We start from the raw sequence: 19,395 nt of genomic DNA, 5'->3' as shown, positions 1-19,395 counted from the left end.
TACAGGACATAAGTCTTTTCATAATAAGAGATAAAGTCTGTTTTATACAAAAATGCAGAAGAGAATGTTTAGACTTCTGGATTTAGCTATAGACTCACACTGCCAAGCAATGAATTGCTTTAACAGGTATAAGATCTCTTAACTGAAACCTGTTATCCAAAATTTTCTGGAATGTGAAAAGACAAATAGAAGGCTAATAACCGAAGCTTCTCAGTAAATAAGGCTTATATATTATGGTTGCATTTACTATGAATCTACAGCTACAGGCTTTCAGATGATATTTTTAATGTGACTGGAAAGTGTTGAAGGCATCAGGGGCAATTTTTAGAAATGTAAATTATCCTGGAACAATATCAATAATTGTATAACCCTCATTTCCAAACCATCAAAAGCATGCTGGATAATAGATCCCATAACTGTAGTTAGATATTGCAAAATAAGAAGCTCGTCATTCAGGGGCAGTAGGTGTCTCTCAGTCCCATATTGTATATTCATTAAAAAAAGTTTGGCCCAAGGGACTTTGAAGAGCGATACCAAAATGCAAAAGAAAAACAAGAAGAATATATATATATATAAATATATATATGTATATATATATATATATATATATATATATATATATATATGTGTGTGTTTTATTCATCTGATGCACTCATATATAGTACAATAAAAACAATAGCATCATCTGCCAAATCATGTATGACGCAGCAAGGTTGGACCTGGAAACTGCACACTTATATTCTATCCTCTGTGGCTCTGCAGATTTTTCACTGGCCATTCTAGTGGTCCTTTTCACCGGGGATTTGACGATTGAACTCCCCCACCCCTCCTCATCTCTTGGAAGGAAACGAGATGACCAAGGGTGTGTCCCATTCAGCTTTCAATATGTCCATTTACTGAGAAGATGTTTTTGAGTATCTATGACCATTTAGGGTCCATCATGTACCATTGAAGACTACTCAGAAACCTTCATGATATTTTCCTTTTTGCACCTCCTGAAGAAGCGAGCTGTGATCTTGTGAAATGCGTAGAGGACTTCCAAGCACAGCACATCTTTGTTGGATGGCAATGCTCTTTTTTTCTGCTTTGTATGCCATTTAATCCTGTGTCATACATGTTTTGACCGAAATGATGCTGTTGTTTTTAATATATTATATATAAAGTGTATCAGATGATTAAAAACTTTTTGTATTATATATATATATATCTAGAAGAATATATATATTTTGGTATCTTTCACCAAAGTTCCTTGGGCCAAGCTTTTTTTTCTATGTAGTTAGATATTGATTGGAATGTTATGCAACACGCCGCACAGTTCCAGCCTACCGTCAGCAAGGCTGTATTAAAGGAGAATTATGGCCAAACCACTTTTGGCCATACTTCTGCTGTTGGTCACAGGACTGCACTTAGTTCTGCACTCCTGTGACCCAGATTCAGTGTCACAGGTCCAGGCTCTGTAAGGATCTCTACGATATTGTTGGGATCCACCCAAATGCCTGACCGGCAGCTGCTCTCTCCTTCTCCAGAGTCCAATGCTCCAGTGAATGCTGGAGGAGCAAAGCACAGAAAAATGACTGACAGTCACTCACCACTCTGTGTTCATAGCAGACACGAGAACTGAGTGATCTTTGGTCTTTGATTGCTTAATTCTTGGTGTAGAGTTGGCGGGGCAGAGCTGCAACATCAGATTGATGTTGCAGCCATCTAGGTGAGAATGTATGTTTGTTATTTTTAATTCCTGCACTACTCTTTTAAGACATTTTTTCTGCCACAGGCACATCTACTAGCTCTTGCCCTTATAATTAAACACTATCAATAGAATGAGCTATTGGAGCCAGCTTACTGTCTACTTTATATTCAGACCTACTTCTGCAGTGTACAGACCACCCAACTATTGATTACATAATCACCACTTTTCTTAGCTGCATAAAGGGTCTTTAGAGGTGGGGATGGAGAAACAGCAATATACTGATTTTCCCAGTGAATGGTTGTGCAGGGGGGGCTGTCAGCACAAGTCTGAACAGGCAAGTTGTGCTTCCAGCACAGACAAAAACTGACCACACTGAGATGAATGTGCTACCATGCCTTGTGTGGTCAGTTTGAAACATAAAAGCAGGAGAGAGCTGGCAGATTCACCAGGTATTACACACAAAGGAAACAATAAAAAGAGAAAATTACACTTTTTAACACAAGTACATGGCACAACAGGCACATTTTAGAAATATGAAATGATGGAGTAAGATATTCTTTAATGTTTCCTGACCAGCAAAGTGCCTCTGACTCTTCTGTCACATACTATGTCCTCTTTCACTCTGCAGTACTCCTGATTTAGCTAACACATGTCCAGAAGAGGGAAAAAGTACTGTAAGGCAAAGGAAGAGTGTATGCGATCTGCAAAAGAGTCAGAAGGCACTTTGCTAAAACATTAAAGTAGCTTTCATTTTTCTAGTTTGGTGGTACAGTTCAGAAGTAGCTCTGAATATATAGTGGTTTTCATCCCATACATTGGAAAAACATTTAACCAAGTAAAGTATTGCCTTTGTTTGCTTGCTTGCATCTATACTCTGTTTGGATCCAGTTTTGTAAAAAATAGAGCTCACCTAGTCTGAGTCAGTGCGTATGAGTGTTCAGAGATAATGCAATAAAAAATATCAGATTCCCCTCTGTTGATGGTCTATTTATTGCTTGCTTACACTGTCTGGTGCTTAGCAGGCTAATGCAAAGGGCTAAGGCATTGTACCTACTAATCAATCGTCTCTGGAGAAGAGAAGATTGAGTGGGGGGGGGGGGGATATGATATCAATGTAAAAATACTGTACTGGTGATGACCCTAGCATAAGAAACAAACTTTTTAGAGAAAGGGAATATAATAAGACATGTGGCCACTCACTAAAACTAGAGGAGAAACGGTTTAACCTTAAAATACGTATGGGGTTCTTCACTGTCAGAGCAGTAAGGATGTGGAATTCTCTTCTACAAGCAGTCGTATCAGCAGGGAGCATCAATAGTTTAAAAAAACTATTAGATGGGCACCTTAAAGACCACAACATACAGGGGTATACAATGTACGGTTAACAGCAAACACACACAAAATCATAGGTTGAACTGGATGGACTGATGTCTTTTTTCAACCTCACAAACTATGTAAGCATACGATTACATATACAGTAGTTGTGGCTGAGCTTTATGGCCCCTGTGGTTCTGGTGAGCAGAACTCAGCAACAACAGAACACGGGTCCAAAAAAAACATTGTTACACATATTATATATAATCCAAATGATTGTTTTCACTAATGCTCACATCTACTATGGTTTACAACATTTAAGTAATAACTTACCAATAGTACTGCATTCCATGCTGTGATTATTGTTTTCAAACCCATCCGGACATGTGTCAAGACATTTTCCACTGTGCAAATAAAAACCACCTTTACATTTCGTGCAGAAGCTTTTGTGGAAACATGTTTCACAGTCAGCTTTACATCCTAAAACCAAAGAGAAGACTCAATTAATTCCAAAGGGAAACGATAATGGAATTGTATCTATTTTAATGCCTAAAGGTTTATAAAATTAGTAGCAACCTACAAGGATCCTGGGTCCTTGCATTTGAAATATTGACATATTATCAACGTTTTTAGGATCACAGGATGGAAAAGTATCTTTGTTTTTTTTGTTTTTAAAGTAAACTTGTTTTCTTCATATACTTAACTTCCTTTCAACTCCCCAACACTCTGCCCAGCCCCTAGGAACAAAGCAAAATACCGGGTACTGGTACAAGATATGGGGAGCACTGGTGATTAACCCCCCCCCCCCCCCCAGTCAACATGCAATTAATTATTTTTTTATGAAATCATTTCATTTTCAAGAAATACCTCTTGTATGATTTAGTGGTGTCATCACTATGATTTTCTGCTGGCATTTGCTCTATAGCAAGTTTGAATTTAGTGGAAGGGGCTTGCAGGCTCCTGTAAATACCACAGAACCTTACTTCAGATCTTCTTTAAAAAGCCCTTGTGGCATATGAAAGAACACATCCCCAGCATCTCTTTATACAGGCATGCTTCTCTCTGCTGGCTACTGTGTGCTGCAGACGTTAGACGTTCAATCTGATTATCAATTGCTTAATTACACTCTAATAGAATGTAATAAAGCAACTAATAGATAATACTTTAATATAGTGTAGATAGGCAACTTATCAGTTCTGGTCGAACCAAACTTTTCAAAAGTTCGATCATCCCTAGTCCTAAAATGCACATAATATCAAACTATACATCTACTGCTGAAACGAATCTTCAAAATAATAGTCGTTTTTGGAGCTGTTTGTGCAAATAATCACATTGCTCACATATTGCATTGAAAGTGTAACAACTTTAGTAAATTGCGCATTATGTTCTATATATCCATTACTTACTTTTACACTCATTAACTCCTGGAGAGCGCATTCCATAGTATCCATTTGGGCAAGATGAAAGACAAACCCCAACTTGCTTCATACCATTCCTTACTAGAGCAAAAAACAGTCTTGGTTTACATGTTATGCAGCCATTGTAATCGGAACATGTGGCACATCCCCCTTGGCAGCCCTGGCTCACATTGGGATGCACTGAGAGAAGAAGATAAAGATAGATAGATAAGATTACTTTAGTATTCATTCAAAAAGTTTATAATATAATATAGTTCTAATATGTTGTTTTAAATCAAATATAATATTCACTATAAAATACAATATTCCATATAATATAATATCCCATATGAGTCTATGAGACATATGACATGTTAATAAAATATGCATATACACCCATACTAATATGGAAGTATATCAAAAATAGCTCATATTTTTAAATGTAGTGATTTTAAAGGTACCACATCCCATGCCATTCAAGATAGTATAGGAACAAAATGGGGCATATATCGGGATTTTAAGGGTACCGTCAAAGACCAATATCAATGGTGTCACACTGTTGCACAAATTGTATTAAAAATGTCCCTAGTGCGGTCTCCTGCGGTATCTGCAGATCAACAGCCTATCAGGTGGGATTATCCATGCGCTACTTTGATCTCTATGTCTACTTGAAAGTTGTGATTTTCTATACATACATATTTAGATGCTAATCATCTTGTGATACGTGTAGTGGTCCAAGTGGTTGTCTCCATATACACGTAAATAGACTATATATATTGTATTGCGTTTAAATGCACATGTTCTATTATAATTTTTGTTTAATTGTTCTGCAGCCATCCTCTTGAGTATCCCTCTATACCCCTATACCCCTGAAGAAGCGGTTCACACCGTGAAACATGTAAGGTAGCGGGTTGGGGTTCACCTTAGGAAATACCAGATTGGTTTGTCTGGCCCAACAGTACTTCCTGGTGACGCCTCTTCAAGATATGAGGATATGCACATGCTGATTTCATGTATTGATTGATTTTATGCATTGATTTATGTATAATTGATGTGTTCCCCTGTCTTTTCCGTGTAGTTTGTTGTAAATATTTATTTTTTTCATATTAAAGCAACATTTTTAATACAATTTGTGCAACAGTGTGACACCATTGATATTGGTCTTTGACGGTACCCTTAAAATCCCGATATATGCCCCATTTTGTTCCTATACTATCCTAATATGGAAGTATGGTCATGAGGAATCAAAACAAAGGTCTATGGACTGCATAGTAAAGTTTCATGTCCTTATAGCCAACAGTAAACAAGAAAGACATATGGAGAGAAGTCAAGGTATTGTGGAAATCTTCAGCACAATACCAACATTTATTCTTGTTAAATCATCTGCAGTCGTAGATTAACTTCTCCTTTGGTTGATAGAGGCCCATTAGTCCATTAGTGACTTGTATTTTATCACTGGGCAGACACATTGAGCCCTGAAGAAGACCAGGACAGTGTAGAAAATATATTGAGGCTCCTCCACCACAGTATTACCTATATTTGATCAGCCTACACCACCAAAACATTGATTGCATTGCCATTCATCACACCCCTGCCTAAAAGATAAAGAGGGAAAGGGTTCTCTACACTTTGGAGAGTGTCTTAGCAGTAATTAGTGCTTAGCAGTCATTTTAATAAATTAACTTTTTTTTTTTTTCACTGTAATCCATGATCTGAAAATGAAATTCTTGCATTGATAATCATAACAAAACACATTTTATTTTTGTAAAGGTATTTTTATAGCGCCAACAATTTACATACTGTACTTCACATCATGCCCTACTCTCTAGCAGCTTACAATCTAAGGTCCCTATTTCACATCCATATACTGTATACACACACACACCAGGGACAATTTGAACAGGAGCCAAGTAACATCAACAACATTATCAGCATATCATTGGAGTGTGGGAGGAAACCCACACAAGCACAAGGAGAACACACAAACTCCATGCAGATAGCATCCTGGCCAGGATTCAAACTAGGAACCAAACTGTGCTAACCACTAAGTCAGTGTGTGGCTTCTGTCAGGATTGTCAATTCTTTACAGAATCTGCAGCATAAAGCCATATGTGTAAATTAAAGATAGTCAGGGGGATAAGAAAAGGGGATTACATAATTTTTTTCAGAGTAAATATAAGTGCATTTACTGTGTGCCAAATCAACAATTGCATTACACAAATTCAATATCTTGCCACACCAATTGGACCAAATCACATCAAAAATGCTATGCGACACTTTCTATAAAAGTTCAACTGTGTGCACCAAAGCAATAAAGCTCTTGTGCCAATATTTTAATTTAAAAACAGTTCTAAATTATATAACATTACTAGAGTGACATAAGTACAGTAGTAGGGGGGGGGGGGGGGCAGAAAACAATGATCAGCACTGCAGCAAGGAGAGAGTATAACACCACCACCATGAAACAAATTAATGAGTTGCTGTGCATCATTTTTATTAGATTGTTACAGGAAGTGCTAATAAAGTGGTAATATAGATATATTGACACATTTTTGGCATGCACTAGTCATTGTTAATCCCCCATAATGTGCCACACATGTTGGAATTTCAGGTTAAATCAGCACAATTTTGAAATTGGATGTTGATATGTAAACAATCTTGGCTTGAAATAGTTCCCCAGTTTTAAAGCTATTTCCATTTGATGGGTATCATTCCTCTTAGGTTAGGTTTTATACTAATGTTGACAATGGATTCCCATCTGCAAATACTTATTAATATCCTCTAGTTCCTTAAAGGAGTTGTAAAGGCAGAAGGTTTTTTCATCTTAATGTATACTATGCAATAAGATAAAAAGCCCTCTGTATGTAACAGCCACCCCAGCACCCCATAATACTTACCTAAACCCAATCTCTATCCATAGATGTCCACGAGTCCCTCGACTGTCTGGGACTCTCCCTCCTGGTTGGCTGAGACTCAGCAGCGGCACCATTGGCTCCCACTGCTGTCTATCAATGTCAGTCGGACAATCAGGAGAGAGAGGGTGCGGGGCTGAAGGGCAGCTCCATGTCTGAATGGACACACGGACTTGCAGCTTGGCTCGGTTGCCCCCTTAGCAAGCTACTTGCTGTGGGGGCACTCAACAAGAGAGAGGGGCCAGCACCAGTGAAGAGGGACCCGAGAAGAGGAGGATCTGGGCTGCTCTGTGCAAAACTACTGCATAGAGGAGGTAAGTATAACAAGCTTGTCTAACCTTCCTTGGTGAGAGTCCATATTACATAGTTACATAGTTAGTCAGGTTGAAAAAAGACATAAGTCCATCTGGTTCAACCAAAAAAAAAAAAATAGTATTGAAAACCCAACCATACAATCCCATATACACAATCCTATACCCGCAGTTGATCCAGAGGAAGGCGAAAAAACCCAGCAAAGCATGATCCAATTTGCTACAGCAGGGGAAAAAAATGATTTCCTGATCCCCGAGAGGCAATCGGATATTCCCTGGATCAACTGTACCTAAAAAAAAAATGTAGTACCCACTTACTGTATATTAAGTACACCCAGGAAAGAATCCAGGCCTTTTTTTAAAGCAATCGTGTTTGTTATTTAAATAAAACACACAAGACTTTACAATCACTTTAATATGTGCTGCCCTGATCAAACATCATCCCACTATGCTATTGATTACTCTTTGCAAATTTGATTGTATCTTTTTTTTCCTGAATCCATGATTCCTTAACAAAGATTGACACCCAGTGGCTACCCATCAGCCTAGGACAACTACAAAGCAGGTCAAAGTGGACACTCCCTCTGCCACAACTAATGGCCCATACACATGATCAGAAAATGGTACAAAAAATACCACTTTTGAAGTACTCGTACGATAATCTGATCATTAGTACACATCTTTCAAAAACCGATCGTGACAATTTGTGCAATATTATCTGATGGGACAAGCACGAAAATTTTTCTCATACAATACCAGATAGTACGAATTTCCCTTTAATCAGTACAGTTATTGTTCGAAAATACAGCGCCTGGTTATGCGCATTTGCATGAAACCTACATAGAGCTACACTGTGAGGGGCTGGAGGTCGTGCTGCCATTCTCTGCAGGTTTGGTGGCCCCTTATAGCAGTCTGGTTCTGCCATCTGTGGAGCAAAAGTGGGGATGCTGGATGCCATTTACACAAAGCTCCTATTGTTGTTCTAGACAGCATATCCTCTGGTGAGTGTGTATTTTTACTGTTGGTGAAGCACTGGCACTACGGGTGTTTCCAAGCATTGGGTGAAGGCTGAAGTGGAGCACTTTTATATGTTTTACATCCATAGCCATAGCAATATGAACTGTTTTATTTTTGTTGTTTTGACGAACTTCAGTTTATGGTCAAATTTTTGTTGACACTTTATTATATTTTTAGCGCAGCATTTTTGTTGTAATTGGTTATTGGTGTACTATATATCTACACTTATTGCACACGGCTGTTTAAATTTTGCTGAAAGAACACTTACTTTATTTTGCTATTTTTCCATTTGAAAATACAATACAAAAACACTACAACACATTACATCACTTTTACATTTATATTCTGTTGTGTGAAAGTTTTCGTGACTTTAGTAAACTTCATTTTCGATATGAGACTAGCATGCAAAAAAAAACAGACGATCATTTGTCTGATAATCATATCCTGTGTACCAGGCATTAGATGAACATGGGGTTTTCCCTTTCCTCTAAGTAAAACACCTTTAACATAAGTAGCTAGATTATTGTAATGAAAATTTGCATAAAAGTCAAGTATATCTAAAATCAAGGATTTGATGAAGTAGGAAATGTGTAAAATCCCTGTTCGACACAACCAGAAGTGATGGAAATACCCTATTAGCAATTGTTACCGTAACTGTCTCAAAGATTTTCCCTCTGTTATGGTAAAACTCAAATTTGTGGATTTTCCCTTACTTTTATTCTTGGTGATAATTTTTACCAGGCTAAATAGAGTGAATCTCCATAACCTGGATGCAAATAGCAATACAAGCCTGACTCAGGTTTTAAACCCTTACCACCCTATTCAAAACAAAACAAAAAAGTTTTGACTTTAGATAGAATTTGATGTCCCACAACATAACGAGCCATTCTTACCTCTCATATTAATTTCCTTATAAATGAAAAATAAAGACAGCTGACATTTCATATTCAACAGTATCCAGCCACACATCAGTAAAGGAATGTGATTAAATAAAGAATGTAAACTGCTCGAAAGTTCACATTCATTGCTGGGAGCTTGTGGTTACAAGCAAATTACAATGGGGTATTTCCAAAAAAACTTGTCTATGCCTCATTAGAGTAAAAAAGAAAACTGTGAAAAAATTGTCACTTTGCATCACTCAAATTCCCAACATATTCCAAGCAGAAGTGATTGATGACACTAAAAAGATAACAGTTTGTAAAAGGATTGCTTGAGAATTTAGCAGAATCACAGTTTGAAATTGAGTGAAACAACTTGATAGCATTAAAAATTTGAAGGGTTTATATCACCTAAAACAATGGAACTCACAGCTTTTACGTTTTTAGCCAATACTTCTCAACTCAAAAGGCGATCCATAACTGACATCAAACTATATTTAAAGTCACATAAATAATGAAACAACAAATATAACTAATAATAACTTTCTCTTTTACCTGAAATCTGTAGAAATCATTAGTTTGTTTTGGGTGCTGAGAAAGGTATTGTCCTTTAGACTCTCCCAAGGCAGCACAAGTTGAGATTGTAAAAACTGCCACACCAGCTGGTAACTGATTCCAGTGTCCAGTAAAAGTTTTTTCCACCATCAGTTCACTTCTGAACAGGTTATACTGTTAGATCAATTGACATTAGGCTTGATTCACAAAGCTAACACACCAGGATGAGGTTCCTTTTCTTTAAAAAAAAAAGTGACAGTTATTTTAAGATGAGCCAAACGAGATTTGAAAATTACAATTGCATGGCTGAAATGAAGGATACTTATCCTGGTGTATTTGATTTGTGAATTGAGCCAATGGTGTGCTATCACTGTTCCGGCAGAGCAAGGACTTTAATAAAACACCTTTTTTTTCCTCCACAGAATCCTTAAAAAAAGACCTGAAAAATTCTAACCCAATAATATGTGAGATTACAGAATGAAGTTCTCCTTTAACAAAGATTTAAATCCTGAATAGACTCTAATAGTTTGGGAATTAATTAGATTTTGTTTCGTTTTTCATTTTCACCGGAATCAGGGAATTAGGGAGCTCACTTATGCTACTATTGTAAATAAGAGGGACCATCTACCCAATCTGGTATATAGTTCTGGCAAAGATTTCTGAAAAAAGGGCAAAAAAATATGTGACTATCATATATTGCTGAAATGTCATTGAAGAGAAGAAAACAAAGAATGAGAAGGTTGCATGTAATCTGACTCTGCTGATTACATACTTAGCTGTTCTATGTTTTTGTCCATAGACTAAAATCTTTTTCTGCACTCTCTCCTTTCTCTCATCACCATTAATGTGCTAAAATAGAGATGTTCTCCAGAGGCAACGTGGGACTTGTGCCTAATGTTTTTGAGTTCAATCTAATTTGCAGGGATAATGCTCCAGCACAGTGAAGATTCATGGTACAAGGTTCAAGCTAAGTAAAGTGTTTCATTATTTGCCAAAAATATAATGTCAATTGCACGAGTTTGTCAGGGGTTGCTGGCCATAGTACAGATGAAGCTTCAGGGTGCATACAGATGCTCATTTTATTGTGCATAGCCGTGTACCTTTTTGCACATGCACGTGTGCATGTGCAAGTTTGCGCGCACCCGCCGCTGACACTGGCACCAAAGGGACTATTTAAGTGCAGCAGTTGTTTTAGCCAGTGCTGTGTGTTCTGCGGCTCTTTTCATGTGTTTCTGTGCCTGTTCCTGAAGAAACTATGCCAGCACATAGTGAAATGCGTCAATGTCACTGGTAGGTCACGGACAGAGGCAGTGAAAGCCGTCTTTGAATTCTGCATTTGCGTGAAAGGCCGCAAAAGGACTTCCGAACTTCCGGTTTGGCACGAGCCATGGATAGCTGCAGTCAATCGGCATTCTGGACGCTGAACAGTGATCTTACCTACATCACCTTACCTTATCCATCTGGATACATTCACAATGGGATAACAACAGGACTATACACTTCCCTGAGAAGACCCTGTATCATCGACTACTAGACATCACTGCAAGGCAGTAAGTGACATCCTATGAACTATGGATACCGATAGGAGGGCAGTAAGATTCACTAGGGCCTTGAACATTGGAACTCCTTATAATCATTCTGTTATATATACAGAAAATGTCTTGGAACTATATACTTTATCCATATTAGCGTTCCACATCTAATTCTGCAGTTATCCATATTGCTAATTACCATCATAGTCCTCATCACATCCGTAGGTATACTGTTGTCATGCATAACAGGGGCCCAATCAATTTGGAAAACGCTGATAGTCACTATCCGTTCAGGATACGAAACTACTGGGTTCCCCTATGGACATTATGTTAACAAATAAGTGACAATGACACAATTACAGCTATACATGGATGTTATACTACATAAGATTACTTGAAATGGATATCTCCATAATCATCAGGCCGATACGGGCATAGTGCAATATTGATGTTATTTATTTAAATTTGCACCTCGTTGATCAATTTGCACATCATTTCACACACGTCCGGACGTTATCATGTGATTTCTTTGTTTTTATATTGTCTTATTTATTGCCTTAGTCTTGTGTGTCCATTCAAGTTTTTTTGTTGTTTGTTTTACTAAAAATATACATATCTGACCCTTCGGGCAGGTGTATGTGCACGCTGTGTTTATATCACTATTGTACTTTAAGTTCCTGTATTTTTCAAATAAAATATTCCCTTTCATTCCATTATATACCAGTTGAACTTGTCTAGTTATTAACCTCTTTGCTATACCCCTGTGGGGCTTTACCTCCATCAGTATGGCATTCTCTATATACTTGCCTGCTGTGATTGACCCGGCTCGTCCCAACCACGCTTGATCGCTATGTGCCCTGACCTTGGTCTGTCTTTGGATTCTGCTCTGCCTCTTGCTCATCTACCTGCTCCATTGTTGCTTGTTGATTCTGGCTTGTATCCTGAACATTCTTCTACCTGCTGTTCATGCCTGCACCTGAGTGTGTGTTGCTGACCTGGCTCGTCTGACCATTCACCCTGTTTTATTGACTGCTCGGCTCTGTATGCTACTTATCTGGTCCTTGCTGGTCATCCACCTGCCAGATGTTACAAGTCTAACCTGCACCTGTGACCAGTCACCTGCCAGCCAAGCAACCGCTAGCCTGTTGTCTGCCAAGTCCTGGGTCTGCTGCTCCTGCTGCTATCTTCTGTTTGGCCATCTGATCTGTTCCTGGCAAAGCACCTGCACCTCATCCGTGTGGTCTGCTGGACACTCTCCAGGTTCTTGTACCTCACCGTGCTCTTGTGGCCACTGTCTCACTAACAGTGGTCCCTGAGCCAGAGCTGTGGGAGAGGCCTTCCTCTACACTTCAGACTCTCCCATCAGGTACATGACCGAGTTCTTCAAACTAGCTGCAACATCATTAGGTAGTTTCTGTAGTGAAGGAAGCCTGAAAGTTGCCAATTTATACCTCTCCTTCCAAAAATGTATGCTTGCCTAATTTTCACAATGGTTTGGTGACTTTAATATCTTTAAGTCACTCTCTTATAACAAATATGCAGATTAGGAGTATTAAAACCAGTGATTGCCAGACAACTAGCATGATCGTAAGGAGGTATGCAATGGCTGGCCCCTCATATCTCTCTCAGTACTTGTTTTTTACTCTTGTTTAAGATAAATGTAAAGACTGTCATCACTAAAGCCTTTATGAATATGCTGGCTGCCTGGCTGTCTCTGCCTTTAATACCCCGAGTCACAGGCAAACAGCCAATAAAAAATAGTGAAGAAAGGAATCCTTATTTGTATACTGTTTTAGATCTAGAACTTGGAAACTCTTGAAACCACTAGATAAGCACATCAGCCAGACAACTAGATTTTCCATAAAAAAAGATAAGCAATGGTATGTTTGTTCTGGCAAATGAACTCTAGTGTAACCCAAGGTATCCGACCTGACAGTTCTGATCCAGTCTCATTACATGCTCCAAAATCGTATCACACCACTAGTCCAAGTCTGTTCATTTCTTCAGCGCTGATGAAGGGGGCGCAGAAATGCGTTGGAATTACCTGGGAACTGTGAACTCATATAAATTCCTTAAATTTACTTTCAAGTGTGATGTACCTTTATACCTAATGCACCTTTATACCTATTTAAAAGCCACTAAAATATAAGTAATGCTACAGTTACCAAACAGGTGAATTTGGAAGGAGAAATATAGTGGAAAATAAGCTTAAGTACCCAATTGAATAAGTATGCCACCTCGTATAACAGAATAAACTTCTGTTCTGTAAAGTGAAAGACAATCTGTATTCATGAAACATTTATAGTATACCTTGATCAATTATATTAAGAGTGTTTTCACATTGTTGCTTATTTTTATTTATTACAGGTATTTACAGTATAAAGAGCTGACAATTTATACATTGTAAGTTTTTATCAAGCCATGTCCTCAAAAAGCCAACAATCTAGGGTCCTTATCTCACATGCATACAGTACATACTGTGATATAGTGGGTGTTTAGCTCAGTGGTAGGTGTATTTTTACTGTGAGTCCATGGCAGACAGCATTTTGGTTTAAGGGCGTGACAGCCTGTTTTTATTACAAAGAAGAAGAATGATAGTTCTTATAACAGCAGGTTTTCCAAGCAGGAGTCCTTCTTCAGCAAACACAACAAACAAAAAATACTGAGCCACCTGGCTCACTCAGCCTTGCTGCCTGGGCCCACTCCTGGTCTCCAAACATGGTTCTCCAGCCCCCCCAGGGTTTCTTCACTCCCTCAGAGACTTCTGGACTTGACCTTCCCTGGACTCACTGGCCATCTCAGCTTTCCTAGCCTCCCAGACCATCTCTCGTACTCCTAGGTTGGCAAAGCCATCCTGACCTTCCCAGTTCTTTGGTCAAGAGGTCCCTCTCACCAGAGATGCAATTCCCAACAGAAACAACCAGGTCTCCTGACAGGGGTCTCTTTCTAAATGGCAGCAACTGCAACTGCTCCAACTCCACCTGCCTTGAGCTATGTTCAGTTCTGCCTTATATGGCCCCTAAACATCTTGCACAGGCTGCCGGTAATTACAACACCCTGGACAATGGACTGAAGGCTCCATCCCACCCAATACTCTTTGGAGCCTTTAAGCTTCCAGCCCCGATCTAGACTTACCAAATCCAGAGAAAACGTAAGACACAGTTTTCTCTGGTCACAACATATCTGTCCTGTGTCCAGTTAAAACCCATTTATACAGTGACAGGAACTATCACTCTCACAATACATATACTAAGGCAATTTAGACAGAAGCCATTTAACCTACCAGTGTGTCTTTGAAGTGTAGGGGGAATCTGGAGTATCATCCGGAGGAAACCTGTACAAGGAGAACATGCAAATTCCATGCAGCTAATGTACTGATTAGGATTTGAACGATAGCAAGACAGTAGTTTTAACCACAAAGTCACCGTGCTGCTAAAAATAAAATAAATATATATATATATATATATATATATATATATATATATATATATATATATATAGTAGTGTTGCCAAAGGGGTTGAACCCTAAAATTTATATCACCAAAAGTGAGTCAAGTCACCATGTGATGAGCAGGACTCTGTGTGCCATTCTCAGACTATTCTGACCATAATTCAATGGCTAGCTGTGGTTTGTGTGCTTTTTCCCACATAGACTCGGCAGGTCTATTGCAATGGACAAGCTCCTTTTTGGATAAAGTTTTTTTTATTGAAATTACACTATTTTTTAATAGATGTAAACAGTTCTGCTTTTGTCTTCATGTTTCCCATACACAACCTCTTTATTAATCCATGTGATCCTTTGTTAACAAAAAGGATACATAAAGACATATGTTTCATTCAAGCATATGCAGTGTGTATATATATATATATATATATATATATATATATATATATATATTATTATTATTATTATACAGGTTTTATATAGCGCCAACAGTTTGCGTGGCGCTTAACAAAATGAAGGCAGACATTACAGTTACACTACAATTTGGAACAAAAGGAATCAGAGGGCCCTGCTCGTTAGAGCTTACAATCTAAAATATATCTCACTATGGCACTGGAAGAATTTAAAAAAATCTGACCAAAGTAAAGAGCTATAGATGAGCAGTTGATTGTGGCAACCAGTCATATTCCTTTGCAACTTTAGGATTAGAAGCCAGTTTTGGCTGTAATGGGTAATGAGCAACAGCCCTATTTTTCTAAACTTTTTATAAATCAGCCCTATTGAGTCGCACAACCGTTTAAGATTAAACTTTGTTCTTTCACCTGGTTTATCACTTTTATGTAATGCAGGAGGTACCAATTGACCTGTACTTTTTTCCTCATTATTTTTTCTTCTTTTATAGGGGATTTAATGTTATTGCATTGAAGATTGCAGGTGATACACTCCATGTGTACTGTAAAGGAATTTTCTTTTGACATCAGGTTTGTATTCTTACATTTGTGCCTCTGTAATCTTTATCATAAACCAGACTTAGAGTTATTTCATCTTTTCCATTTCTGCTGTTATTATGTGTTACTATACTGTGTAAATTACACTATAACGTAAAGGTACTGTTACTTTAAAGTTTATCTATACCCATATATTTTTTTATTTTTGGATGGTGTAGGGAAAGGTTAGGATCTCTGTCAGGTTTGCATTACCTCTCTGGTGACCTTTATCAAGTGATGATACATTTTACAATTTATACCAGTTTTTATTACAAGTTATTTTACAAGTTTTTCCATTTGGTGTAGAACAAGTTTCCACAATGGGATTTCTGTTCTAGTCACAAGTTTTTATTTTGAAGAGATCTTCACTCACTTCTTGTTTCTGTGACAGGAAGTGAAGGAAAATCTCCTGATTAGATCATAATTCGATTCAACACCCCCTAAATACAACTTTGGTTGGGAAAAAAGGCTTGTTTGCATTGATTGCCACTGACATTTGTGCAAAAAAATATTTACTTAAGTGCCATACCATTTTCATTTGTTTTAATAGTTGATATATTCTGTTGAATCAAAAGCAAAATCAGATTTTATTAAATATAGAATAAACAATGATGGCTGCCAATTGCTTTTGTAAGTATCTAGTTATTTCAAAGAAAATTGTGGTGTTTTTTTATTTATTTATTTATTTATTTATTTTTGTAACAATTTATTTTTTATTTTTTTTAACAAATTTTTCCATGGCTGTACCAGACAGAAAGAAAAATAGAACTAGCACAACAAAATGGCAACAAAATGGCATTCTCTGTATAAAGTTATATTTTCAAAGATTCAGACAGTATATGGCAATACAGATTTTGACCCCTTTCACGCGTGTGCGACTTGTCCTTGGGACTGCAAAGTTGCATGACAAGTCATACCACATGATTTCCAATGAGTGCAATTCACAACTGTGTGACTTCAAGTCGCAGCGACTTCAGAGTAGTCCCTGCATTACTTTGGTCCGACTTTAAAGCGACTTGAGGTCCATAGACCTCAAGATTACACAGAAATTGCTTCAAGTCGCGGCAAAGTTGCGGCAAAGTCACACAGCAAAGTTGTGTCAAAGTGATGCAACTTTCAGGTCGAACAAGTGTGAAAGAGGCTTTATACATCTGACCATCGAAGTCAACAAAATACATAAATAGTTAGGCGCTAGTACATGTACATCTATGTATGAAACTGCACTGTAAATGCAAATGATAAGTCCATATAAAAGTCCTTATGAAGGAAGATGAAAGTCCACTATGCAGGGCTACCCTTTGGATGGGGGGGGATTATAAGCTGCTTCCCCAAACATGTAAAGAAAAACAAGCAAAAAGGCACCTCTGAATTAAGACTGTACAATTACATTTTATTGCAATAAATGTAAAACTCACATTGACGTTCGTGAGAGGAAGCATGTAGGGTGATGTGATGCCCAAAAAGGACGTCATCTACTACGAATGCGCCGAAACGCGTCTCGGACCAGTGACATCAGAGGAACAATGCTGCCTTCCATCGTACGTCTCAGCCCTTGCTCCCAGCTTGTGGTTTCATCGCTCTCCATCACCGGCCCAATTCAGTGGGAACTGAGAAGAAGACCCTGAGACAGCACCAGCACAGGCATCACTGCCCCAACTCCTCCAGATGTCATTTTTGGGCATCTCATCACCCTACATGCTTCCTCTCATGAACTTCAATGTGAGTTTTACATTTAATGTAATAACATTTATTGTACAGTCTACACTCAGAGGCACCTTTTTTCTTGTTTTTCTGACCATCAAAGTCATCCTAAGCAGACCGAGGCTACTCATATACAGAAGTTAAAGAATACAATTTGCCCCATGGGAATGGAGATCACGAGGCTAATTTACTAAAAGTATCCATATGCAGGTAAAAAAAAAAATGAACAGGGATTTTCTTTTCACATGATTGGATTATAAGTAAAACTCAACTGGACCAACTAACGCACCACATTCCTGGCGTAAATGTACAAACAGCAATCATTGGTCACTGGGACTTTTTAAGTGCTACTTCAATAGTTCTCAAAAGCAATACGACAATAAAATCAATGTAATTTATTATATTACAAAATTTATAAAATCAGCATTTTTAAAAAATAGAAGTGCTTTTGCTTATAAATAATACTAAGTCAATTATGTCCACAGGTATGATACCCTGATATACACGCACAGTTAGCTGATTTCTCCCTATCTGATTTCTGAATTATCCGATAAGGTAGTATGCATTTTGCAGTTGCAATACAATGGTTCTTCAGGAAAAGTTGAAGATTTATCTGCCAATTTTACGGTTGTTACACATAGATTCCACATATGAATTGTTACAAAGCCATAGATCAATGGATCAAAGTTATGCTTTCTGAACCATATGTCTCTGACAATCTTTATGTTTCCAATGTATAAAAGTGATAAAACCATCTAACCGGGAATTCCCAGTGAATGATAAGCAATGCATCTTAGGATCTCTCAAACTGGATACCCAGGTACAGCAGATACCTATTGTTGGCATTGCATGGCTGACCCCTCCACTTTTAGGCTACGTTCACATCTTGGCGTTGCTATTTACAGGCGTTTTTTAGGCGTTATTTCAGGTGTTTTTATGGGCGTTTTTTCAGGCGTTTTACAAGCGTTTTTACATGCGTTTTTTTTCAGGCGTTTTTAGGTTGACAAGTGACCAATGGAAAAAAATAAAAACACCTACAATCTGCCCAAAAAGAAGCTCATGTGCTTTTTTGAGCGTTGGGTGTTTTGCCTAAAACGTTTAAACGCTCAGATGTGAACAGGGGCCATTGAAATGAATAGGATTTGTCTTGTTGGGCGTTTTTTGAGCTGATCCCAGAGCAGAAAAATGCCCCAAAAACGCCCTAAAACGCCTACATGTGAACTTAGCCTTAACAGGAGGGATATATGTGGCAGATCTCCCAAATATACAACATTACAAACATGAAAACAAATTTACTTAAAAAGGTAAAAAAGGCTAAGGAAGGTGAATGAATTATCAAGAGTAATTAGGGTTAACTAAATTTTTAACTACAGATAGATGTTATTCTGCAATTTTTCCCTTTTATAAAGGCATTAGAATCATATTGCTGAGCATTTTTGAAACTTGGCTTCACAAACACAGGCATTCATGAAACTGATTAGGGTTTGCTAAGGGGAAAAAAAATATTCTAAAGGAAATGTTTTTTTCAATCATTTTTTTTTTTTTTTTAATGTTTTAAATCAGCCAAGGAGATATCACATTAATCATTACAACAGCCAGACCCTGGCACATGCTTTCAAGGACAGAGAATGATGAACAGGCATTGATTTGCAAAAAA

The 19,395-nt window shown here is 37.9% G+C and overlaps 1 protein-coding gene across 1 annotated transcript in view; it reads right to left on the bottom strand.

The window, feature by feature from the left end:
- The window catches only part of RSPO3 (R-spondin 3), a 121,876-nt gene that overhangs the window by 37,286 nt on the left and 65,195 nt on the right, over positions 1 to 19,395 (bottom strand). Inside the window, exons 2-3 of the mRNA XM_082252401.1 lie at positions 4,411 to 4,602; positions 3,338 to 3,484 (exon numbers count right to left, since the gene is read on the bottom strand). Coding sequence (XP_082108527.1) covers positions 3,338 to 3,484; positions 4,411 to 4,602 — 339 coding nt within the window. The remainder of the gene's footprint in view (positions 1 to 3,337; positions 3,485 to 4,410; positions 4,603 to 19,395) is intronic.

This window comes from Pelophylax lessonae (assembly GCF_965119305.1).
Source record: "Pelophylax lessonae genome assembly, chromosome: 3".
NCBI classification, from domain to species: Eukaryota; Metazoa; Chordata; class Amphibia; order Anura; family Ranidae; genus Pelophylax; species Pelophylax lessonae.
Note: the sequence above shows the minus strand (reverse complement) of the source record. Positions and strands in the feature narration are given on the sequence as shown.